This window comes from Sminthopsis crassicaudata, chromosome 5 (assembly GCF_048593235.1).
Source record: "Sminthopsis crassicaudata isolate SCR6 chromosome 5, ASM4859323v1, whole genome shotgun sequence".
Classification (NCBI taxonomy): domain Eukaryota; kingdom Metazoa; phylum Chordata; class Mammalia; order Dasyuromorphia; family Dasyuridae; genus Sminthopsis; species Sminthopsis crassicaudata.
In genome coordinates, this window is record NC_133621.1 from 293,095,306 (window position 1) to 293,121,389 (window position 26,084).

The 26,084-nt window shown below is 39.5% G+C and overlaps 1 protein-coding gene across 3 annotated transcripts in view; it reads left to right on the forward strand.

The window, feature by feature from the left end:
* Positions 1-26,084, forward strand: part of RFX4 (regulatory factor X4) — a 133,581-nt gene that overhangs the window by 30,032 nt on the left and 77,465 nt on the right. For all 3 annotated transcript variants that reach the window (XM_074271484.1, XM_074271485.1, XM_074271486.1), the window contains 2 exons: positions 15,381-15,467; positions 24,326-24,386. In XM_074271484.1, the coding sequence (XP_074127585.1) occupies positions 15,381-15,467; positions 24,326-24,386 (148 nt within the window). The remainder of the gene's footprint in view (positions 1-15,380; positions 15,468-24,325; positions 24,387-26,084) is intronic.

Genomic DNA, 26,084 nt, shown 5'->3' on the forward strand with positions numbered 1-26,084 from the left:
CCAGGCCCTCAATTTTCTTATCTGGAAAATGAAGGGATTGATCTGGATAGAACTGAAGTCCTTTTGGGGTTGTGTCATTTGTGTCTAATATACGAGCTGCCTGGTATGCAGGAGGTGCTTAATGAATGCTCGCTGATTGATTGATTGATCGTCTTGGAGATCCCTTGTAACCCCAGATCTGTGATCCCATGAAAGGTGTGACTGACCACAATTTTCCTAAGTTCTCTGAGCCCAAATGTTCTCATCTATTAAAAGAGATTTGGTGCAGATGGCCCCTCTGGCGTCTTCCAGGTTTAAGCGGGGATCTCAAGATCCATTTCCTGCCTGCGTGTTTCTGACCAAAACTCTTGTCTCCTACTTCAGAGAAGGGTTGGGGGGGGGTCCCTGCTTTGCAATCAGAATGGATGTTGTGATTCACTGAGGGCTTGTCCTGTAATAAATAATTTCTCATTTTTTTTTTAGTTTGTTTAATGCTTGACAGAAGCCCTTGTGAGCAGGCAATATCTTTCTCTGACATATGTGGAAACTGAGGAGTGTCCAATGAAGGGGAGATAATTGTATACATATATATATATATATATATATATATATATATATATATATCACGGTTGGTAGGGATCGGGGGCAGCTAGGTGGTGCAGTGGATAGAGCACCAGTGCTGAAGTCAGGAGGACCCGAGTTCAAATCTGGTCTCAGACACTTATCACTTCCTAGCTGTGTGACCCTGGGCAAGTCACTTAACCCCAATAGCCTCAGCAAAAAAATAAAATAAAATAATAAAGAGAGGGACCAGATCTGTAACTCTGTCGTTTAGTATCTTAGAGTCATTCTGAGCTCTCAGAAATGAAATGACCATCCAAGGTCACACAGTCAGAGGCAAGACTTCCCCACCAGAAGGCCATCCTTTATCTGCCTTGCCATCTCCTTTGTGTGTATTTGTGTTGATTAGAAGGAAAATATTTTAGGACGCTCTAGAGGAACCATTGAGTATTTGAAGGAAGAGAAGAGTCATGAGCTATAGACCTTGAAGGCAGCCTGGACCAACCCTTTGATTTTACACATGAGGAAAGTGTGAGCCAGACAGGGAACGAGGTTCCCTAAGGTCACACAGGTAGAGGTAGGTGTCAGAGTCATCCCTAAATCTAAGCCATTCTTATCCCAAACCCGGAATCCTCTCCACTACACTATTTTTTTTAGTCATTTTTCCAACTCTTCACGATCCCATTTTCTTGGCAGAGATACTGGAGTGGTTTGCCATTTCCTTCTCCAGCTCATTTTACAGTTGAGGAAACTGAGGCAGACAGGGGGAAGGGACTTGCCCAGGGTCAGAATGGGTAAGTTTTTAGAGATTGTAGTGTCCACTCCTCCCAGATTACAGATGAGGAGACTGAAGCTCATAGTGGTGTATCACTAGCTGTGAGCTAGTGTCTGAGGCTAGATTTGAATTCAGGTCTTTCTTACTCTTGCCTGGCACTCACTACTTAGGCCCCCTCACCACTACACTATACTGATTTTCAAAACAGATTGGGTCTAATTGAGAAACCAAAAAAAGATAAAGAGAAAAGCAGAGATTCAGGTATATGGATTATGAGGTAGAAGTGGGTCAGTTCCTTTTATCTAAAGCTCCCTATGGTGGTCATTTCCTAGAGGGACACTTAGCCAAGGGTCTGGTATATGGGAGGCACTGATGGATCAAGGGCCACTTGTTAGCATACTCTGTGTAGTGAGCGAAATTGGCGCCGGTTGGTGGTAGGGTTTTGTTTTGTTTTGTTTTGTTTTGTTTGTTTTTGTTTTTTTTGTTTTTTTTGCCAAAGATGAATTAATGTAGGCTAAAATAGCTTCATGGCATGGAGGGCAGAATTTTCTAGTATTAAAAATATGCCCATTTATAAAAAGCAAAATTAAAGCGTTTCCTTGCAGTATTCTCGGGATCTGGCACATTTGGTAGCTGCCCCCCCCCCCAATTAGCTGCCCCTCAATATATATAAAACTTAGTAAATTATCTTCAAGGATAGCTGTGGCTGAAAATCCGTCTCCCTGTGACTGACCCACCTGGTGATGAGGCTGAAATGAGCCAGGCCAGTTCTCAGGGGCCAGACAGGGAAGAGAACATGGCCAAAGATCTGCTTGAAAAGAGGCCGCTTCTCTCTTCTTCCTGGGACGATCCCTGTCTTCCATCAGAGCCCTGGCCCAAAGGCTGCCTTCCCATGAGCCTTTGGAGACCTGTCCCTTTCCCCCACCCAGGTATGTGCACTCTCTGCCCGTTGAGACTTCACAAGATAACTTTGTGTGACACTCAGAGCCGCTTACTGTGAGCACATTGTACGGGGAACAGGGAGGGACCACGGTTGGAGAGCAGGAATATTGCACAGGGTCTGTCAAAAGGGAGGCTTCTGGGATAGAACTGAGGATGGGGAGAGAGGGAGACTCAGAGAAAATGTTCTTATTCCCATTTTACAGATAACAAAACTGAAGGTCACATGAGTAGTGTCATAAAATTATGAATGTGAGGCTGGCAGGGACCTTCAGGATATAGAGAGATGGAGATACACAGAACGAGACAGAGTGAAATGGAGACACATAGAGAGACACAGACCACACAGAGACATAGAGAGAGATGAAGATACACAGACAGAGATAGAGAGACAGAGACAGAGACAGAGATGGACAGTCAGATACAGAGATAGAAATGAAGAGAGACGGACAGAGACAGAATGTCTATACACTAATTCACATTTGTTGAGCACTCTCCAATTTTCAGAGGAGTCTTTTTAGAACAACTCTGTGAGGAAAATGTTCTTACTCCCATTTTACAGATAAGGAAACTGAAGAGAAGTGCCTGGGTCACACATAGAATCATGGATGTGAAGCTGGCAGGGACCTTCGAGGCTGGCTGGCTGGGACAGGCCACTCCTCTCATTCTACAAATAAGGAATGCAAGGACTTGACCAAGTTGACTTAAGACCAAGGGTCATCAGAACATTGAGGAGGGTCTGCAGGGGCTTTAGAGGTGGTCTGGTCCAACTCCCTCATTTTGCACTCCAGCCCAGATAGGTTAATTAAGTTTTCCAAAGTTACACAGCAGTAAATGGCTGAACTTAGACTAGTTGATGGCAGGATCATTCAGCTCAGGGCCAGGCTGGTCTCAAACGCAGCCTCCTAGTTCTTGATTCAGGCCACATAGAGCTTTGTAACCTGAGATACCATTGGCAGAGAGACCTAGGTTTGGGGCAGGGCCCCTTTAACAGCTACAAAGTAGACCTGCTGGACCTGAGAGCGTGAGTGAGAACAGAAGGAGGGGCACATAGTAGGGTCATCATAAATAAATGTGTTGGAGGGGGCAGCTGTAAGAAACCCAAAGAAACGGCCAGTGGATGAGCCCCTGGGAGGGGCCCTCCTCCTGCCAACAGGGGCAGGCAGATACAAAGGCCCGGGGGCCTGGGACTGTGTTGCTCTGGGATCTGGGTCATAGGGTTACCGTTCAAGAGAAGCTGTTTCTTTAGCCCGCTCTGTTAGTCCCCAAAGGGGAACAATCGGGCCGTTCACAGCCTCCTTGGCCAGGGAGGAGCTTGGCTGGAGATCCCTGGATGAGGGGAGCCCCTGATCCTCATTCTGACACTGGCTACCTGTGGGATCTTGGACACGTCCCTTGCTGCTCCCGGCCTGGGCTGCCTCATCTGTCTAATAACAGTGGATCGGGACTTCCAAGGTCCCACCCAACTCTATGATATGGTCCGCCAGGTGTCAAATGAGGCAGACGAGTTAGGTCACAGACATTGTGACAGTGCTTACCTAGGTCATTTCCCCCTTACTATCAGTTCTTATAAAAAAGTTGCATAAGAAGACCTGAGTTAAAATCCTACCTTAGACACTTAGTAGCCGTGCCATGGTGAGCAAACCAGTTAACCATTGTTTGCCTCAGTTTCCACATCTCCCCTACTCCCAGGATTATTGTAAAATAGCAAAAGTGTTTAGCATAGCTCTTGGTATATAAAGGCTCTTTATTTTTTTTAAACTAACAAATATTTATTTAAAATGAAATCCAAAATGAGAGGATGAAAAAAAAAAAGACAGAAAAGGGAAAAAAAGCTAAACTGTTGTTGGGAAAGCTAGATGGTGTTGTAAGCTAGAGTAACAGCATTAGAGTTGAGAGGACATGAGTTCAAATCTAACCTCAGACACCCTGAACAAGTCACTTAACCCCAATTGTGTCATAAAAAATACAAAACAAAATAACAACAAAAAACTATTGAATGTGCCCAAAAAAGATCCAAAATAAAACCATCACAACAAAAAATTGTCATGTGCCCAATAGAAAGAACATCATGGAGGATTTGAAATGTTTAATAAATTTCCATTTGAAGAAAGCATATATGATAAAGAAATGATTATATTCGTGACATTATATCCATCTTTGCTTCCTTGTAAGTTATTCTTTTGTTCTCTGCTGGGCATTTTTTACTTTATTTTTTTCCCCTTTCATTTCCCCTACTTTTCCTAAACAGGCTACAGTTAAGCATGAATATATTTATGTGTATATATTATATACACACACATATATATATATATATATATATATATTACAGTGTATATACACTGTATATGTATACATGTATATGTGTAGGTGTAATCTTTCCATTACATGTGCATACATAATACATATTTCTATATGTACATATACATGTATATACACACACATATATACATATGCACTTACACATACATAGACATACATTTAAAATAATATTAATATGGCTGACGCACTTTATAAATATTAGCTATGATGATAAAGTTTTCCAATACTTCTCTGTCATTACTTATTTCTTATTGAAATATTATTGCATTAAACACACTTGATGCTTTACAAAGCACCATCTCCACAACTGTATCATGAGGTAGGTAATAGTGACCAGCTGGAGTCCCATTTTACAGATGTGAAAACAGATGCTGGGCTGGTCCAAATGATTTGAACAAAGGTCATCGAGCCAGCTGGTAACAGAGCTGGGATTTGAACATAGGTTCTGATCCAAGACTTCTTCCCCTTATCCACACACCTAAAATCTAGGAAATGGCAGGACTTACTGAATGGGAATTTAGAGGAGTTTCCTGGCTCTGCTCCCCTCCCCCTGAGACAATCACTTCACTTGGTTTCTGTTTTCTCACATGTAACAGAAGAAACTGCAGATCGGTGTCCTGGTAATGCCGTGTCTGTTAAAATCTTTCTAAAGTATTTCAGAAACTCTGTGCAGTTCTGTTCTCATCCTCAAGTCTTTTCAGGTCACCAGGCAGTGCCATGAGAGGATGCTTTTCAACTCAGGAGGCTCCAGAAACTAGACTTGTTAATATATCAACCTCCCAGGGGCAGCTAGGTGGGGCAGTGGATAGAGCACCAGCCTTGAATTCAAGAGGACTCAAATTCAAATGTGGTCTCAGACACTTAACACTTCCCAGCTGTGTGACCCTGGGCAAGTCACTTAACCCCAGCCTGGGGGGGTGGAATATATATATATATATATATATATATATATCAACCTCCCTCTTCCCCCCCCCTCCCCAATACACTGCCAGATACCAGCTATAAACTCTGGAGGAATAAGGAGTGAACAATTTCTTGTTTCATTAATTTGAAAAGTAATCTTTCTGTGTTCCTTTTTCTATCCTGTTTTTCTTAGAATTCATTCGTTAATTCTGTTTTCTAGGCAATTCAGTTAAACTTCTCTAAGCATTTACCAAGGGTTAAGTAGAGGCACTCTGCTTGGGCTTGAGGACATGCATTTTAAAATGTAACAGTCCTGCCCTCAAAGAGCTTACATATCCTTAGAGGGTTCATAGAAGAAGGGACCTGAAAACTCATCTAATCCAACATTCCTATTTTGTTGATGAGGAAGCTAAAGCCCAGGGAAGTGACTTGTCTAAAGTCACAAGGGCAGGTAGTGGAAAAGCTTGGATTGAAACTTCTAAATTTAAGTCCATGCTCTTTCTACTGTATCAAGCTTTCTGAAACAGTACACAAAGGAAGCAACACAAAAATACAGAGTAATTTTAGTGGGTAGCACTAAGATGCCCACTCAAGGGAGCCAGGAAGGTGATGAGGGGAGGGATTCTAGGTCTGGGTGAGGATCGAGCCATGATAAAACAAAGTTCCTCCTGACTGAATGAATGAGTTGGTATAAGAGGATGGATACAATTAATAGTTGTACTAAGGTACAAAGGTAGTTGGGAGGCAAACTAGGAAGAACTTTAAATCAGACACAGGAATTTGGGTTTATTGGTGCCAGAAGTGGGGCGTGAGACCATGGGCTGGATGCTGATGGGAGTTCTGAGGTGATAAAAGGTCATTGTTGCTTGCAAGGAGCTCTCTGTCTAATAGAGGAGATAGGAGTTGATGAGAAGGGTTCTGGTGATGGATAGTCTTGTCTGAAGTAGGGTGATGGCAGCATCAGGGCAAAGGAGGCATTGATGAGATGTTGCTGATGCAGAGAGGCTGATGAAGGGGCTTCTGCAGTGCGAGGCTCTGGGATCAGAGGCCTGGGACTCAAATCCCATCTCTGATACTTGGTACTTGGGACAAGTCACTGAATCTCCAATTGCAAATTTAGAGGCTTGAGCTAGATGACCTAAAATCTCTTTTATGATGTGATGTTATGAGTATGAATGAGTGGGGGAACAGCACTATGACATAAAAGGCTGGGAATGAAAATAATTACAACATGTTAATAGTCGGACAGAGACATTTATATATTGAAACATGACAGAGTACCACAAGTTATCAGTAACATTTCATAGCATCACAGGAAAATTTGTTATGGTTAATTTATGGTTAATTTAATGGTTAATTTAGACTCATCTCCCCAAATAGAAAACTGACTATCTGGTCCCATGTTCTCATGTCCTGCACGAGAAAGTTCAGATGGAGGCTTGTCCAAAGGCACCCAAGTAGTTCCTGGCTAAGCCTCCTGAGACTCAGGTCCAAGCTTTACTGCTGTATCGTGTGTCTGGTGGTACATGTAGTTGCTGACTGCTTAGTTTTAAAAAATTGTAAAATTGAGAGATACCATCTTGGTGGACCAGCTTTTGATCCCCAAATGACTAAAGTTCATGACTAAGGAAAAGCAGATAGCAGAAACCCACATGTGCAAAGCTGTTTGTAGCAGCTCTTTTTGTGGCGGCAAAGAATTGGAAAATGGGTAGCCATCTATTAAGTAATGGCTGGACAAGTTGTGGTATATGAAGGTAATGGAATATTATTGTTCTGTAAAAAATGATGAAGAAGCTGATTTTAGAAAAGCCTAGAAAGATTTACATGAACTGATGCTGAGGGAAGCAAGTAGAACAAGGAATACATTGTACACAATAATAGCAAAAAATATATGATGATCAGCTATGAAAGACTTGGTTCTTCTCAGTGGTTCAGTGATCCAAAACAATCCCAATAGACTTTGGAAAGAAAACACCCTCTGCATCCAGAAAAAGAACTATGGGGATTGAAGGTAAATCAACATATGATATGCTCATTTCTTTTTTATGTTTTTTTGGTTCCCTTCCGTTCTGATTTTTCTTGCTCAACATGATTCATAAAGAAATGTGGACTCGAAATACATTTTTTAAAAAAGTAGATAGCAGAAAAGATGGAGGAGGTGACCCATTCACCAGCCTGGTTCTCTACGAGATGACTGGAATTAGGACAGATGGGTCAACAACAGCTCATGCAGAGGGCAACTGGGGCTGAGAATTCCTGATGGTTTTCAGATACTGTAGAGGATAAAATCTTGTGGTAGAAATGGTACTGCTACAATCGTAAGCTATTTGGTGCTATCATTTCTATCATTGTCTTTGGCCTGATGCTGCAATTCATTGAATGAGGAACTTACTTCCAGTGTGGAAACTCCCTCCTTAGCTAGTCCTCTAGACCTGGGCTTCTCAAACGTTTCCCATTCTAGATTTTTATTTCACTTGAGAAATTTTTATGCAACTCTGGGCATACAAATGTATAAAATAGGTATACAAACCAAACATTTACTGATAATAAATCATAAAGAGATTTATTTTAAAACAATTCTTTTGTATATGCATAATTTTACCATTTATTAAAGATGAAAGAAAATTTGTATACTCATGATATGGATCTGCTTGTTTACTTTATTTATTTATTTTGTAGAGGCAATTGGGGTGAAGTGACTTGCCCAGGGTCACACAGCTAGGAAGTGTTAAGTGTATGAGACCAGATTTGAACTCAGGTCCTCCTGACTTTGGGGCTGGTGCTCAATCCACTGCACCAACTAGCTGCCCACACTTTTATGTAAAGAACTTTATTTAAAGAATTAATCGGCAGAATATTTGATACTGCAGGATGTAGAGCATTCAGAAATCTTTTACTCTTGCCAAATTTTTCTGCAATCCCCACATTCAATTACTTATAGTTTAAGAAGCTTTACTCTATAATTTCTATTCTGAAAGAACAGCCTGGGGCTTGGAGAGATTAAAAAGCCCAGCATCAGCTGGTGTGGCTGCAACCAGACTTGAACATAGTTTTGGTTCTGAAGTCAGCTACCGTTGCTTTGTCAACATCATCATTATCTTCATCATAATTTTTACCATTATAATTATAATATAATTAATTATTATAGTCAGTCTAGTCGGATTTAAGCTCTTGATTGGTTGGTTTTCTGGTCTTTGTTTTCCTCGAATGTCACAGTGCCTGGCACATAGTAGGGGCTTACTAAGTGATGAATTGAACTGAGTTAACACTTCCAGACCAGAGCCTGGCCTTAAGAACATGAGTTTTGTTTTCCATGTTGTTTATGGAGTGCATTTGGATTATGGTTTTGATAATTTAATAATTTAAGAGAAAATGTGGTATTATGGAAAAGACAGTTGGATTCGGAATCAGACAAGCAGGCTTAGACTTCTGTTCTGTCTTTAATTATGGTGGAACCAATGCTGGCTCCATAGTCAGAGGTCTTGAGTTTGAATCTTCCTGGTATGATGGCAGGTACTTTACAAAGTGAGAGAATTAAACTAGAGGGTTTCTGAGAGGCCTCCCAGCTTTGCAAAATAAGGTGGTTGGATGAACTCACCTTTAGCAGGTCCCACTAGCTAGTCCTAAGGCCTCCTAAATTCAAGATTCTGTGAACCTGAGGTTGTGACTTCCTCTCTATGGTCTAAAGTTTTCTCCTCTTTTGAAACCTCAGAAAACCTCTCTTTGACTTCTGGCTACAACCATTGCTACCTAATTGTATGACCTTAGACATTGGGTCTCAGTTTCCTTATCTGTAATTCACACTTGTAACACATATTTTGTAGAGTTATTACGAGGCTCAAATGAGATTCTGGAAAACATTTTGGAGACCTGGAGACCACCAATTGTTAAAAGACCTTGGAGTATCTGGAGCCACTTTGAAGATAACTTAAAGAAATTGGTACATGAGAAACATCTACAACTGATCACACTAATAGGACCTGGGTGCCTTGTTCCAAGATAATTGGGCACTTTGGTAGATAGGATTTACATTTTTAAAAAAAGTTTTAAAAAAGTAATAGGATCAGAAAGAAAGTCAACTATATAAGAATACAATTGAGATTTTATTGTTAAAAGTTCATCTACCCTAGATTAAGAACCCCTGCTTTAAAAGTAATAGGTCCCTCTCAACTCTTAACATCTAATCCTTCTTTTTCTCTTAGGTATCATCTATCCTTCCATTAAGTGAAAAGGAAAGACCTAAAAAAAATGAACTACTTAGTAGGACCAAAAATAGGCAGAAATATACACTTGGCATCTGTCCATGGTGCAATTTGCCTTTGTCTTCCCTCATCTACAGAGTAACATCATCCCTATTTTCCTTTCACTTTCTTTAATGTAAGATGCTCTGTTAGGATTCTCCATCCCTAAATTTTTTTTCACATTTATCAGTAGGGGGCAGACTAGAGAAAAGTCTCCAACAGGTAGAATTAATACTCCAGCTTTCTTGGTCAGATGCCATTCCCTTGTGTGATTTTCAGGTAATAACTAAGCCCAAGCTCACGTGTGTGTATTTTTGTCCATTTTGGTGTTGTTACCAAGAAGAGGAAGGTGTCTCTGCTCATCCCTTCTTTTGGACTTGTTAAAGATGCGTCCAACAGTATGAAAGTAGATAAAATTGATTATGCTGCATCTGGTCATGTGACACTATTTACTTTGAAGAGTTAATGGGTCCATGATTTCTTAGGGGTGTGTTTGCTTAGGCACTAGGTTAATTGTCCATGGAGGCAGCACCACTGTACTTTGAATCAGGAAGTTCAGTGTTCAAATTGTGCTTTAATCATTTATCCTCTCTGTGCCTCTATTTCCTTATCTGTAGAATCAGTAGGTTTGACTCTAAGGTATCTTCTAGTTCTGAACCTATGATCCTATATTTATATTTTTTTAAACAATATTTTATTTTTTGTGTATGAGAGGCAGTTGGAGTGAAGTGGCTTCCCTGGGGTCACATAGCTAGTAAGTGTTAAGTGTCTCAGGCTGGATTTGAATTCAGGTCCTCCTGATTCCAGGGTGGTTGCTCCATCTGTGCCATCTAACTGCCCCTTAAAGTATATCCATTGTAGAGCAGGAGAGGATTTGTACATGAAACTGAATCTCTATAATGCACACTCTGTGTTTTTTTTTTTTTAAAGAACATCATAAATTCAACCTAGATTTCAAAGTCATTCTGTTTGCGATTCTTTCTGACCTTCCTTCTATTTTCTTCTCTCTTTTTTTGGAGGGGAGAACCTATCTTAATTCGCTTTCCCAATTTGATAAACATTTATTAAGCACTTACTGTGTCCAAGATACTATGCTAAGTGTTAGTGATATATATATATATATATATATATATATATATATAGTTACTACTCTCAAGAGCTTAACAATTTAATGAATTCGTGAAGTATTGGCCATGATTGAACAGCAACATGTTATGCTATAATTTATTCATTTGTTCCCCAAAAGATGGGTTCCTCTTCAGTTTCTAGTTCTTTACCACAATAATAAGCGCTGCTCTAAATATTTTAGCATGTTAATAGTTTGATTTTTTCACCAGATACATGTCAAGAAAATTTTTAGCATTTATATTTACAAGATTTTGTGTTCTAAATATTTTTTCTCCCTCTCTTTTTCTGAAGATGGTAGGAAGTTTGATATAGTTTATGCATGTGTTCTCATGTAAAATATATTTCCAGATTCCATAGTAGTGAAAGAAATAGATGAAAAGGGGAAAAAAACACAAGAATGAATAAAGTAAGTGAAAAAAAAAGCCCATGCTTCCATCTGTGTAGTGTCCTTTGAACAGCAACTGCCTCTCAGTCTCTTTGTATCCTCATCATCCTCTCACATGAAGAGATCCGTTTCTACAGGTCTGAGTTAGACCTCCAGCAGCCACTGGCAAGTGGCTCCCATATCATAATATATCTGCATTCACAGTCCCTCAGTTCTTTCTCTGGCTATGGATAAGATTTTCACTCGTGAGTACTTTGTACTTTCTCTTGGATCATTGTGTTGCTAAGAAGAGCCAAGTCATTCATAGCTGGTCATCCCTCAGTGGTGCTGATACTGTGTATGATGTTTTCCTGGTTCTGCTTATTTCACTTTGCATCAGTTTGTACAAGTCTTTCCGAAATCTGTCTATTCATCATTTCTTATTGCACAATAATATTCCCTCACATTCACTGCTTGTTTAACTCCCAATTGAAGGGCATCTCCTTATTTTGCCACCACCAAAAGGGCTGCTATAAGTGTTTTTGCCCATATGAACCTTCTTCCTGTCTTTGATTTCTCTGGGACATAAGCTTCATAGAGTCCATATTTGTATACATATTTCATAGATGATCTGAGCCCCGTACCAAAGGCCTTCCTCTAGGTCTCTTAACATTTTGTGTCTATATAACGCTGGAACCATTCATACGCGGCTGTTGTCATTATCTCATTCTGAATCTAAGATATTGAAAAGAAGTCAATTACATAAAGTCTTTGATCTGGAAGAGGCATTGGATAGCAATCAATCTACCATTAACTATTTATCAAACAGCTTCTATGGGTCTGAAGAAGATAGGGACTGGGCATGTGATAGCAGCAGTTCTCAAACTTTTTTGATCTCTGAACCCTTTTGTGCTCTTCAAAATTATTGAAGACCCCAAAGGCTTTTGTTTATGTGGATTATAACAATCAAATTTACCAGCCACTCTGCAACCTATCATTTCAGAGAATTACTGGGGGCTTTGAGAGATGAAGAGATATCTAACCTCTAAAGCCAGGATTTAGAGATACTTGATCCTTTGCAACAACAACAACAAAATTCGGTTCTGCACATATATATTGTATATAAGATATACTATAAGATATTTAATATGTATGGGAATGCCTGCCATCTGGGGGGGGGTGGAGGGAAGGAGGGGAAAAAACTCGGAACAGAAGGGAGTACAAGGGCTAATGTTGTAAAAAAAAAAAAAAAAAAAAAAAGAAAAGAAAAACTACCTATACATATGTACTGTCAAAGAAAATGTTATAATTATAAAAATTAATAAAAAAAAGAAAAAAAAAGAGATACTTGAGATTTGAACCCACATTTTTCTGGCTCTAAGGCTGGCCCTGTCTCCTATGTCACTTTGCTTTTCATAGCCACCAGCAAATCAAAGACAGAAGCCGAACAATAGCCATTTTCCTCATGGAGCTTACACTCTATCCAGACAAACAATGCATACATACATGAGTTAATAGAAAGTACATGCATAGTAAATACGGAGTAATTTGGGAGCTCAGGCTGGGTACATACATACCTACTTCTACTCCCTTATACTTTTTCTAACTTTTCTCTTGTATTACTCCCCTCCCCAATAGGGCAACACAGCATTTTTTGGTGGAGAAAATGGAACTATCAGATCTGGTTTCCACCAGATGGAAAGATGGTTCTCCAGCTCCAGTTCCTTAAAAGTGTTGGCTAAGAAAGGGACCCAAAGTTCTAGAGAACTGACATTGAATTTTCCCGCTTCCTCTCTAAAATTCATTCTACAACGAATCATCCTCACAGACGTACTAATACTTAGTACAGGGCCTTGTATCTATTGGTTGTTTAGTTTAATTGACCATTTTGGAATTAATATAAGAACTGAGTTTGATGTTTGAAAGACCATCAACAAGTCTCTTAAGTTCTCTGAACTATATTTCTTAATTTCTTAATAACTTAATTTCTCTGAAGCTATAAGCTCCTGGAGAGTAGGGATTGGATTTTTGGTGTGGTGCTTTATGGTTTTTGTTTATGGTCTCTCTTTGTATCCTCAACATTTAACACAATACTTGGTGTATAGTAGGTGCTTAATAAATACTTGTTGACCTGACTCAACATTTTCATCTATAAGATAAGGGAAGTTGAGCAAAATGGTGTGTAAGGTCCCTAATAGTTCTAAATCCATTTAAACACCATAATCCCCTTGCATTTTATAGTATGTCATCATCATCATGTCACTTTCTGCTTTTCTTCCACCACCTCTACTCCAGAACCTTCATAATCTGGATGAATACTTGTTGGGAGAGGTTGCTGAAGGGACTCTTGGTTTGGTCTATTCCTCTAGAATACAAAATTCTGGCATTGCCCTTTGTCCTTGAGAAAATTCTATCACTTTCCCAACCTCAGTTTCCTCCTCTGAGGAAATAAATTAGAGATAATAATTCCTTTTTTTAAAGAAAATTAAGTTACATGAAGGTGTTTATATATATACTTGTTTTTTAATTCTTGTAAACAAATGAATATAGGTATAGTTTTTATGGTAAATGAACTGGGGAAAAAAATTAGAGCCCAGATCCAAAATATAAAAACAAATATAAAATCAGTTCTTGAATTGATTGCCCTAGACCTACAATGTCAATTATTAATCAATAAGCATCTATTAAATACCTATTTGGGCAGCTAGATGGTGCAGTGGAAAGAGAATTTATCTGGGATAGGAAAACCTAAATTCAAATCCAGACACAGACACCCACTGACTGTGTGACCCCGAGCAAGTGACTTCATCCTGTTTATCTCAATTTCCTCATCTGTAAAAATGAGCTGGAAAAAGAAATGGCAAACCACTCCAGCGATTTCCCACCCCCCCAAAAAAATCCACACATAGGATCCCAGAGAGTCATACATGACTAAAAATAACAAATATCTATGATGTGTTAATCACTGTATTGGAGATACAAATATGAAGAATGAAATAATCCCTATTTTCAAAATCCTTGAAAGCATGGATTATTTCATTTTAACTATCTGACTTAAAATTAACTGATAAATAATGGTAAAGCTGCCTATAATTGAGAAATATTTCTTATGGAGCTGAAGTACTTGGGGTATCAGAATGATGTTTTTTAAATTTATATAGGAACATGGTCCTGCATCAGGAGGGGGATATTAGAGACCATTGAGATCATTTTACAGCTGAGGAAACTGAGGCACAGAGAGGCTGAGTAAATTGTTTAGGCAGATGCAGCTAGTAAGTAGCTGACATGAGATTTGAACCCAGAACTCCCTGGCTCCAAAGCTAATGCTCAATCCATAATATAATATAATTCCCAATTAATGATAGCCAGGTGGTTAGAGTTAACCAGGCTTGGAGTCAGGAAGACCTGAGTTCAAATCTTATCTCTAATACTAACTAGCTATGTTGTGATCCTGGGCCAGTCACTTAGCCTCAGTTTCCTCATCCATAAAATGGGGATAATAATAGCCCCTATTTCATGTGGTGGTTGGGAGAATCAAATGAGATAATAATGGTAAAGATGCCTGGCACATAGTAAGTGCTATATAAATGTTAGCTATTGCTATCATTATTAATGAGATCCAAGCACTTCTTCAAAAACAACAACAAAAGAAAAACAAGAATTTCCCTAGCTGAGTATTAAATTTGGAACAAATGGATTTTTTTTTTGGGGGGGGTTAAGGGATTAAGTGACTTGCCCAGGGTCATACAGCTAAGAAGTGTTAAGTGTCTGAGATTAGATTTGAATTCATGTCCTGATTTCGAGCCTGGTGTTCTATCCACTTCACCACCTAGCTGCTCCTATGAATGGATTGTCTTGTTGGATTTGTAGTGGAAAGCTCTGGAGGTCAAAAATCTGATTCTGTCTCTGGCCACTTTTGTAATGTTGGTCCAGTCATTGATTTCTCTGGGTCTCATTTGTCTCTGAAACTGAGGGGTTTGACAGAGTGACCTCTTCCCCCCAGAATCTGTAATGGGAGAAGCCCAATTTCAACATGGTTAAGTTTCAGAAGGAGGCAATAGTAAAGTTTATGGGTTGTTGTTTTTTTAAGCACAATGAAACAATTAATCGATGTTACAAGATTCCCACTTCCCCATAAATGCTAACAAAACATTTTTCTATTTTTCAGAGAGCTGGATTGAAAGATGTCTCAATGAAAGTGAAAACAAACGCTATTCCAGCCACACCTCTCTGGGGAATGTTTCTAATGATGAAAGTAAGTAACCAGAATTCCTGGGCCCAATTTGGTTTCACATGGCTGAGCCTAACAGTCTGATCAAAGGATGACGTCCCTTCCAAAGGATGCTGGGATGGCCTTCCGACCCCAGGAGAAACTTCATCCCAACCCTCCTCTGATGCCCTGAGGTCTAAATTCTTGGGAATTTAGAAAATATATAAGGCAAGCTCCCCTGAATGGAAGGACCTGCAAGCTAGGAAAGCTCCAGTGATAAGACTGTAGATCTCTTTCCTGAAGTCCAGTCTAACTCCTCACTAGGTTGATCAAAGAGAGACTCAATTTTTCTACAACCGTAATTCATGAAGATACTTTACTAAATCACAGGGTGGGCTGTGATCTATATGTGATCATTTGCTCAGATGGACAAAACCACAAATCTTTGAAGTGGTATAGAAGGGCCATGGCCCCCGGCAAAAGAAAATAGAATCTCTGCTATCTTTTTATTCCATAGTATCAGATGTAGCTGCTTTGGACCAAAGGTGACTTAGGTGCTTGAGTATTTAAAGGTTTTAGCCAAAGGTACTCTTACTTCCAGGATGGTCCCAGTGTCATGGTTTACAAGGCTGACATTTCAGAGCTTTATTCAAGATAAAGAAGAAATAATTAGTAAAAGGAAGTCACTAGACTTCCATCATGCATTAGAATGGAAAATTGGGAAAGGTGGAATTATACCCGGGACTTGAAAGAAGCCAGGAAAGCCAGGAAGCAGAGATAAGGAGGAGGGCATCCCCAGGCATGGGGCACAAACAGGGAAAATGCCCAAGGTGGGAGAATCAAGTGTCTTGTTTGAGAAATAGTCAGGGGCCTGATATCATTGGAAGGAAGAATTCACTGGGGGACGGGGGGAGTGTATAAGGTGGAAGAAAGCTGGAAAGGGGGGAAGGGGCCAGTTTGGTAAGGGTTTTGAAAGCCAGGGGATTAGCACCAGCCCTGAAGTCAGGAGGACCTGACAGGAAAGAAGAAAAGAAGGAAGGAAGGAAGGAAGGAAGGAAGGAAGGAAGGAAGGAAGGAAGGAAGGAAGGAAGGAAGGAAGGAAGGAAGGAAAGAAAATGATATGATCAAATCTGCATTTTAGAAAGAATAATTTGATAGCTAAGTTGAAAATGACATGGAGAAGGGAACAGAGGCTTGAAGCAGAAGGACCAGTCAGCAGGCTACTGCATAGTCCCGTTGTGAGGTTATGGGGGCCTGCATCAGGTTGGACATGTCTAGAAAAAAAATGGAGGCAAATGAGAAGGATGTAGAAGATGTTGAGAAAGGAACCAACAGGACCTATTGGATGTGGGAGGGCCCAGAAGGATGGTAGCTCTTGTAATGGAAATTGGAAAGTTAGGAAGGGGGGAGGGTTTGGGGGAAGAGATGATGAGCTCAATTTCAGACATGATGGCTTCAAGATGTCTCCAAGACACCTAGTTTGAAATGCCCAACATGCAATTGGAGATGGGAAGCCTGGAAATCACCAGAGAACATGCGGCTGGTTAAGTACCTCTGAGCTATCATCATCACATCAGCAGCAGCAGAACAGCACAGAGATGGTACCTGAATTCCTAGTCTGTTTAGCTCCAAGACTGGCTTTCTCTTTACTAGGCTACCTTGCCTCTCTGATATGTCTAATGATGGCTGATTACAAACCAGCAACAAATGATTTCAAATGGATACTTTTGTTTGTTTTTAAAATGATGGAGAAATCATTTAGTCTGGAACCCTGGGGAAAGGAAACACAAATAGCAAATAACAAAAGGTATTTATAATGGTACACAGTAAGCATTTAATAAATGCTTGTTGTCTTGACATAAAGACAGAGAGATGAAGAGCAATAGCAGTCTGGTGAGATTTGTCGAATTTTTCTTTTATCCTTTGATTTCCTTTATAAGGTAGGCAGCTGATTGCAGCTGCACTAAACTTGGACTCACAGGATCCGAATTTGAATGCTTTCTTTATTGCCTGTGACTGTGTGGCTTTGGGTCAATCATTTTTCCTTCTCTGACACTCAAGTTTCTTCATCCATGAAATGAAGGGACTGTATTAAATATTATCTGAGCTCTCTATCAGGTCTAGATCTATGATGCTATGAACCCCCTGTCTGCTAGGTGGTGCTGCAGTGGATAGAGCATGGCACCTATAGTCAGGACCTGAGTTCAAATCCACTCTCAGATATGGACTAGTTGTGAGACTGTTAGCAAGTCACTTAACCCCTGTTTGCTTTAGTTTCTTCACAGGAATAATAACAGAACTTATCTCCCAGGGTTATTGTGAGGATCAAAGGAGATAATTATTAATCATTTAGCACAGTGCCTACTATGGAAATGTTGGCTCTTAAAATTATTATTTTAAAATGAAAGGGTTGTACTAGGCCCCTCTCTGAGATCCTTTCCAGCTCCAACTCCATGATCCTATAAATACCATGAAAAGTAATGGAGTAGTCCTATGGAATGGCCAAAAAGTGATATTTGGTAAAATGGAAAGAATAGTGAATTGGGACTTAGGAGCCTAAGTTCTGTGCTAGCTGTGTAACCCATGTAATTTCTCTATTTGTAAAATAGGGCTACCTTATAGTGTTGTTGTAAGGACCAAATGAGATAATGATTGAAAAAGCACTTTGGGGCCAGCTAGATAGTGCAGTGGATAGAGCACCAGCCCTGAAGTCAGGAGGACCTGAGTTCAAATCTGGTCTCAGACACTTAACACTTCCTGGCTGTGGGACCCTGGGCAAGTCACTCAACCCCAAGTGCCACAGCAAAAAAAGAAAAAAAAAAGCACTTAGGACAGTACCTGGCACATAGTGTTATATAATTACTAATTCAAATTTATACAATCAATGTGCAAACACTCATCAAATGTTTCCTGGATGCCAGTCACTGAGCTAAATGTTGAGAATACAATGATTGCAATATTCTCAGATAGCTTGAATTCTATTTCTAATAAATTATCTTTTTTAAAAATTCTGAATTTATCCAAGGCAATTCCAATAAACTTTGGATAGAAAATGCTATCTGCATCAGAAAAAGAATTGTAGAGATTGAATATAGATCAATACATGCTATGTTCACTCCTTTTTTCTATTTTTCCTCCTCCTGTCATTTTCCCCTTTCATTCTGATTTTTCTCTCCCAACATGATTCATAAAAATGTGTATTAAAAAGTTAATATAACTGTAACACATTTAATGTATAGGATTGCCTATCATCTAGGGGAGGGAGTGGAGGGAGGGAAGGGAAAATTTGGGAAAATGAATACAAGGGATAATGTTGTTAAACAATTATTCATGCATATGTATTGTCAAAAAATTATAATTATAAAATTAATTCTAAATAAATAAAGAAAAGAAAAAAGTTAACATATGTATAATCAGAAAAATAAAACAATTAATGAAGGATAAAAAATTCTGATTTTAATAAATACCAAAACAAAGTGAGAATTTCCATATGTAAAGTAGAATAGAAACAGAATCATGGGTGAAATTAGGAATCTCTATGTGTTTGGCTTACTTTTCCTTTTAAGTTTATAATGACTTCAAGGTGTAACTTTTAATGGTGTTCTCAGGAGTTCACATCCTAACAGGAGAGTCTTGGCACAAACAGAAAGAGACAAAGAGAGAGAGACAGACAAGAGAGTATCTGTTTTGTTCCTATTTTACAGAAGTGGAAACTCAGGTCCAAAGAGATTGAGACCATACAGCTAGTAAGAAACATTACCAGAGTTAGAAGCCACATCTCTCCTGGCTCTACATTTAACATTCTTTTCACTTCCCCATGATTGACCCTTTAAATCCAGTTCTGCCACTAACCCAGTTTTATAATCTTGGGAAATACTTTATTGGTGTCAGTTTGCCTACCTGTTAAATGGGAATCACTTCTTAGACCTGAAAAAGACCTTAGAAATCATCTTGTTCAATTTCTTCATATGGAAAACAAAGAGGCTGAGGCTCAGGAGAAAGGAAAATGAGTTTCTTAAGGCCACAGAGCTAATAGTGGAAGAGTCAATGTTTCTAAAACACCAGCCTATCTCTTGAGCTAGAGATTTGGACAAGGTTGTTTTTTTTCCCATCTCTAGATGTAGGTCATAATGGTAAACTATGCTTACATTCTCTTTTCCATAAACATTACTTGTGTGACATGGGAGACACCAGCTAGAACCACCCAGCATGGCATGTTCTCATCAGAGAAGGTGCTGAGCAAAGCAAAATTGAATTGGTTCAAAAAACCCAAATTTAGGTGCAAATTTAAAGGATTCCTCCCCATTGTTAATCTGGACTATTTGTGTCCAACCTGAGCTCATATTAGTCTGATCAACTCACTACCTCCCAAAATAGCTTACTCCATCGATGCTGATGGCAATGCCTTCACACTTAGGAATTGTTTGAATCAAAAAAATTATTTCCATTTTCTGGTAATGAGTCACTTATTAATAAATGTAGGAAACAAGAATGAATCACTGTCAAGAGACTGTAAAATAACTATTTTGATCCTGGAACAGGGGCAGGATCAGGGAAGATCTAGTAGCCTACTTTGGTTAGAATATGAAATATATGAAGGGAAGTCATGTGATACATGGTTAGACAGGAAACCAGTCATTTGTGACTGGCCTTAAATTCCAAGTGCATTTTATTCTGAGGACAATAGGGAACCATTGAGGGTTTAGAACAGGATAAAGATATGGACAGATCAATAGCTCGTAAAGGTGTTTTGTTGTTATTGTTGCTGCTGTTATTGTTATTTGACAGCTGTGTAGAAGATGGATAGCAGAGTGGAGAAGCTAAAATCTGTGGGATCAGTCAGTAGTAGAGATGAAAAATGGCTGTAAGACATGATGAGCTAGAGTAGTGGCAATGAGTTTGAGTAAAGAAAATGGTGAGGGTGTGATGGAGGTGGAATCAATGAGTTTTGTCACCTAATTGGATTTCTCCAGTCTGCTCGAGAAAAATCATGAATTTGGATAAGAGGGACTCTGGTTTCGCTGTCATCCATGTCCCAGCATGGATGAGATTTCCCACTGGACTAGAATGTAGGGAATCATTACAAAGAACAAGCTAAAAGGAGGTTGAAATCATAATAGATAAAGGAGGCATGGAATGTGGCGAGAGGCTGCTAAAGGAAGAAAAGTGAGCTTCTCAAATAAAAGATGGGTAAGGATAAGTTTTTTACAAGAGTACTTTTTTGTTGTTTTTTTCCCTCCATTTTAATAGCTTTATGTTTTTAATAGCTTCTATGTTTTTATAGAAAATGCAATTTAAAATTGCATTTAATAGAAAATGCAAAAATAGTTTTCAACATTCACCTTTGCAAAACCTTGTGTTCCAACTTTTTCTCCTTTTATTTCTCCACCCCCTGCTATAGACAGCAAGAATCAATATAGATCTAGTCTAATTCCCCTCTCATTAGGTAACAGAAGAGACAGGCACAGAGATAATAAATAACTTGTCCAATGTGATCAGTGATCCAGGTGATCAGTGAATTTGGACCCAGGTTGTCTGATTACAAAGCTCAAGTTCTTCCCATGACACAACCGATCTTTCCCTTTTCCTCACCCATTCGAAGACCCTTTTATTGTCTAGCACCTAGTGTGAGCCTCACCTAATTCTGGTTTTTTAGCTTTTCTGAAACTATTCTTATAGGACCTTGCCATCTCATTCATCTGTCTTCAGTTATCTTCTAGTATCTCAATTTCATCTGTGTCTTTTTAGTTGGAGGGTAGATGGTGGATGGTAGTTGATAGAAGGTAAAAGGTAGAAGATGTGGATGGTGGAAGGTGCAATATAGAAGGTAGAAGGTGGAAAATGTTGGTTGGTGGAAGATCCAAGGTGGAAGATGGTGGAAGAAAGGTGGAAGATGGAAGATAGCAGATGCTGAAAGATAGAAGATAGAAGGTGGATGGTGGAAGATGGAAGATGGAAGGTGGAAGATGGTGGATGGTGGAAGATGGATGGTGAGAGTAACCCAAAGTCACTTTGGAACAGTATAAACAGAGATGTGAAAAAATGTGATCACAGAAAAAGAGAATGTAAAGTTGAATTGGTTCATAGTCTCCAAAATGGTGGCTCAGGCTCCTAGCCTCCAAACCCAGTCTTTGCCCAAACTTTTCTAATACTCTTGAGGATACTACTGTCCTTTCAGGTATTCAAGATCATAACTTCAGTATTATCCTCATCTCCCACCGATCAGTTGACAAAGTTTTTTTGTTTCTCCAAAATGTTTCTTGTATCTGTCCCCTTCTCTCTACTCACACTTAGCTTCTAGTTCAGTACCTCATCACCCGTGGTCTAGACTATTCCTTATTAATTGCTCTCCCTGCGCACCAGTCTCTCCCTTTTTCAATTCTTCACACAGTTGCCAAAGTGATTTTTCTAATTCATGGGTCTGACCATGTCATTCCCCTGCTCTTACTGAGTAGTTTACTACTCCTGTGGCTCCCTACTGACTCTAGGATGAAGTATTATTTCATCTTTAGCTCATCTTTCTTTAATTTTTTTTGCATACAAGCTTTATAATATACAAAGTTATATGTAGATAATTTAAAAATAAATCTTCACATACAAATATTTTGTATTAAGAAGGTTGTACATTCAAAAAAGTTTGGCACTCTGCATAGTAGAAGGTCAAGATAGAGAAAAATGAGGCAGGCCTGGGAAAACAGAAGGGGGAAGAGGGACTTAGAAAATAAGTTTAGTAGAAGAGAGGCAGAGGGCCAGATGGAAGGACAGGTGAGAAATTGCAAGACTCTTGGGTTATGGAAAAGTAAAAGAGTTATATATGGTGAAATCAGGAGCATGGCTATCTCAGTGGGTGGTGGACATGGTGTTCAGTTGTAAGCCATTAAATATATTGAGGTGCCCCAAAGGCCAAGTTTTCTGAGGTGCTATCAGTGTGTACATTGAAGTTCCCAGCAGTAATGCAAATGACTGTGAACTGAGTACTGAATTCCTGAGAGAGGGGAGGGGATGAGCTAGGGATGGGTGCATTATGACAGCCAAGATTTGGTTTGGGTCATAGATTTGATAAGAGACCCTCAAAGATGAGCTTGTTCATACAAATAGCAGGGAAGACCAAGGAGCAGATCAGCTCCAACAGCATCCAGGAGCATGATTGGGACTGGGGAGAGCAGAGAGAGATGCAGGCTCTTAGAGGAAAGGCGTGAGAGCCAGACATCCATAAGTATGAGAAGGCAGAGGGAGGATGAAGAAGAGAGGTCTGATAGGAAGGGCTATTAGTTAATGATAGAATGGGGCTTCCAGAGGGCATGATGGAATAGGAGGGGATGCCTGATGGGGTTAGGATAGCGATGGGAATGGGCAGATGGGAGATGAGAAGGTAGGGGATGGTTTTGCCCAGGGAGCCAAGATCCCATTGTTACCAGGACTATGAAAAGGGGAGATAGGAGTCTGCTAGCCATAGACACGTTGTCACTGATTTGTCTTACCTTCCTGAGGACCCTGAAAAAGATGGCGAAATGAGTCTTGTCATAAAATCAAGAGTTTGGAGAGATAGAAGTGAGGGGGTAAAGGTGTTCCAGGCATTGGGAACAGCCAGGGCAAAAGTTTGGGGGTGGGAGATGGAGTGGCAGTTGGAAAAATCAGCAAGAAGGCCAGTGTGGAGTAAGAATAGAGAGTTAAAAAGTGGCCAGCTTGTAGGTGGAAGGATTGCTATTGTTCAGTCATTTCACTTGTGTCCCATTTGGGGTTTTTTTTTTTTTTTTTTGGTCAAAGATACTGGAATATCATTTACTTCTCCAGCTCATTTTACAAATGAGGAAACTGAAGCAAATGGGGTTAAGTGACTTGTCCAGGGTCACAGAACTAGGAAGGGAGTCTGGTTTGAACTCAGATCTTGATGACTCTAGGCCCAGGACTCTATCCACTGTGCCCCCAAACTATCATATTCCACTCATTAGCAATAAAATCCCCAGCAAATCATTTAATCTTTCCAAACTTGAGCTACCTCATCATAAAACAAAAGTGTTGAATTAGAGGATCTGTGAGATCCACTCTAACTCTAAATCTTTGATACTTTTACTTCTTTGTGCCTCAGTTTCTTCATCTCTAAAATGGACAGGACAGTCCGTAGAAAACAGCTAAGAAAAGATTTAGACAGTTTTCCCCCGTAGTGATCTTTTATCAATAAAAAATTTTTGTTGTTGTTTCAAGGCAATCAGGATCAAATGACTGAGGTTGGATTTGAACTCAGATCTTGCTGATGCTAGGCCCTGTGTTCTATCCGCTGCACCACCTAATTGCCCATGGAATTGGGAAGTCTTGAGTTCAAATTCCACTCACTAGCTAACTAAACCTCAGCAAATCACATAGTAGGTGTCTAATGTCCGAGACCAGACTCGAACTAAAGTCTTCCTGATTCCAATAAATACTTATTAAGCACCTACTGTGTCCCAGGCACTGTGCTAAGTACAAGGGATACAAAAAGAGGGAAGAAACAAAATTAAAAAATAAAAAGGAGGCAAGAGATAATCCCTGCCTTCAAGAAGCTTACAATTTACTGTGCCACTTGGGTAAAAGAATTCTCTTGAAGCCCATGGTTATGTTTGTGAGTTACAATCTGTCATTGTTTCATTTCCTTAAGCTTGATTAGCTTTCCTGATGATCACAGGGTCATGGATCTAAAGGTAAAGAGACCATTGGAGCTTTTTAGTACAACCCTCTCCCTTGGCCGAGAGGCTGGGATTTCCTAATTTTCAGCTACAAAGAGGCAGAGCCAGGATTCAAACTCAGATCTCTTAATTTACTCTTCATTTCTGCCCACTGAATCAGTGCTGGGAAGCATCCATGACAGGATTCTAATTTTAAAATTTTCCTACGGCGTCTTAATTTTTCTCTCTTTCCTTTCACAGATGAGGAAAAAGAAAATAATCGAGCTTCCAAACCCCATTCAACACCTGCCACCCTTCAGTGGTAAGTTTCCTCTTTGAAAGCCATAATAAAGCCCTAATGTGTTTCTGTCTTGGCCATGCAGTCAACTGCACCAACTTTGCTGCTGCCGAAATGAAAAAATAATGGGTTTTTTAATCAAAAATTTTAAATTTTAAAAAATCACGTAACAATACTTTGTAATTAATCTTCAGGTACTGTATAAATGTGTTATGATTGTTATTAATAATAATCAGGTAATTTTTCATGAGCTTGTCTGTAGAAAATGCAAAACTCTTAGGGGAGTTGGAGTATTGCGATGGTTTGTGAAGTCCAACACTGGTACATTTCTCAATACCAAAATATGAGAGTAGGCTTAGTTTAGCGGTTTCTCCCTGACCAATCCCCCATCTCTAGCTTTTGAAATCTCTCTCTTCTTTCACAGACTGGGTATAAGTAACTTACTCTCTGAGCCTCCCTCATCTATAAAAAGAGGCTGAACTCTATGACTTCTACAGTCAGTTTCTGCCTGTTAAACCTATGATGTGATAGATAGATAATAAATAAATAGATGGATGGATGATAGATTAACTCGATGGATGGATGGATGAATGTATAGATAGGTGGATGGATGGATGAATGGATGGTTAGATAAATATATAGATAGATGGATGATAGATGAGTGATAAATAGATGGATGAATGATAGATTAATAGATGGATGACTAGATGGATAGATGGATAGTCATATGGGTGATGGAGAGATAGATGAATGGATGATAAATAAATGGATGGACAAATGAATGTATAGACCAATGAATGGATGAATGGATGGATCTATAGATGGATGGATGGATGATAAATGGATGAATGATAGATAGGTGATAGATGGATGGGTAATAAATAAGTGGACGGATGGAAGGATGGATGGATGGATGGATAGATAGATGAATGATAGATAGATGGATAGATATACCCCAACTTTGCAGCTCACTATATTAGGATTAGGTAGTACTGGATTAGGTTTACAAGTGGTTGCTCCAAGATTAGCCTGTCCTCATTGTTTCAAGTTATTTTTTCTTTAGTAGACTTAGTTCTGCCCTATCCTCTACATTTAGCTAAAACACTTCCTATAGGGGCAAACCACTAGAAGATGCTTCTCTAGAGAAGATCTGGCAGGAGCTAGGATTCCTAATGATGCAAAGAATGGTCATGTTCATTTTTTGTTAGCACATACCTGTGCCAGAACAGAGGCTTTAGAGCTTACAGCCTCTTAGAGATCTTAGAGGCTATCTACTCCAGCCTCTTCATTGACCAGAGGAAGAAACAGAGCCTCCAAAGAGGAGTAAATTACCTGCACAGTGTTTTGTAGAGATGGGATTCAAACTTAGGTCTCCTGACTTTCAATTTAGCACTCTCTCCCTTTTACCAATGCTAAAGAAAGGGCTCTAGGGAAATCATCTGTTTCAGCTCTGTAATTTGATGGAAACACTAATGATAGAGAAGAATGAGGAGGCTCCTAGGTGACCCTGGTCAAATTCCCCCTTTGTGCCCAAGGGAAGCTCTTTACCACCATGAATTTCTTTTTTTGTTTTTATTGAAAACAAGTCACTTTATTAGAAAATTTTTTGACAATATATATGTATGAGTAATTTTTAATAACATTATCCCTTGTATTCATTTTTCCAAATTTTCCCCTCCCTCCCTCTACTCCCTCCCCTAGATGACAGGTAATCCCATACAT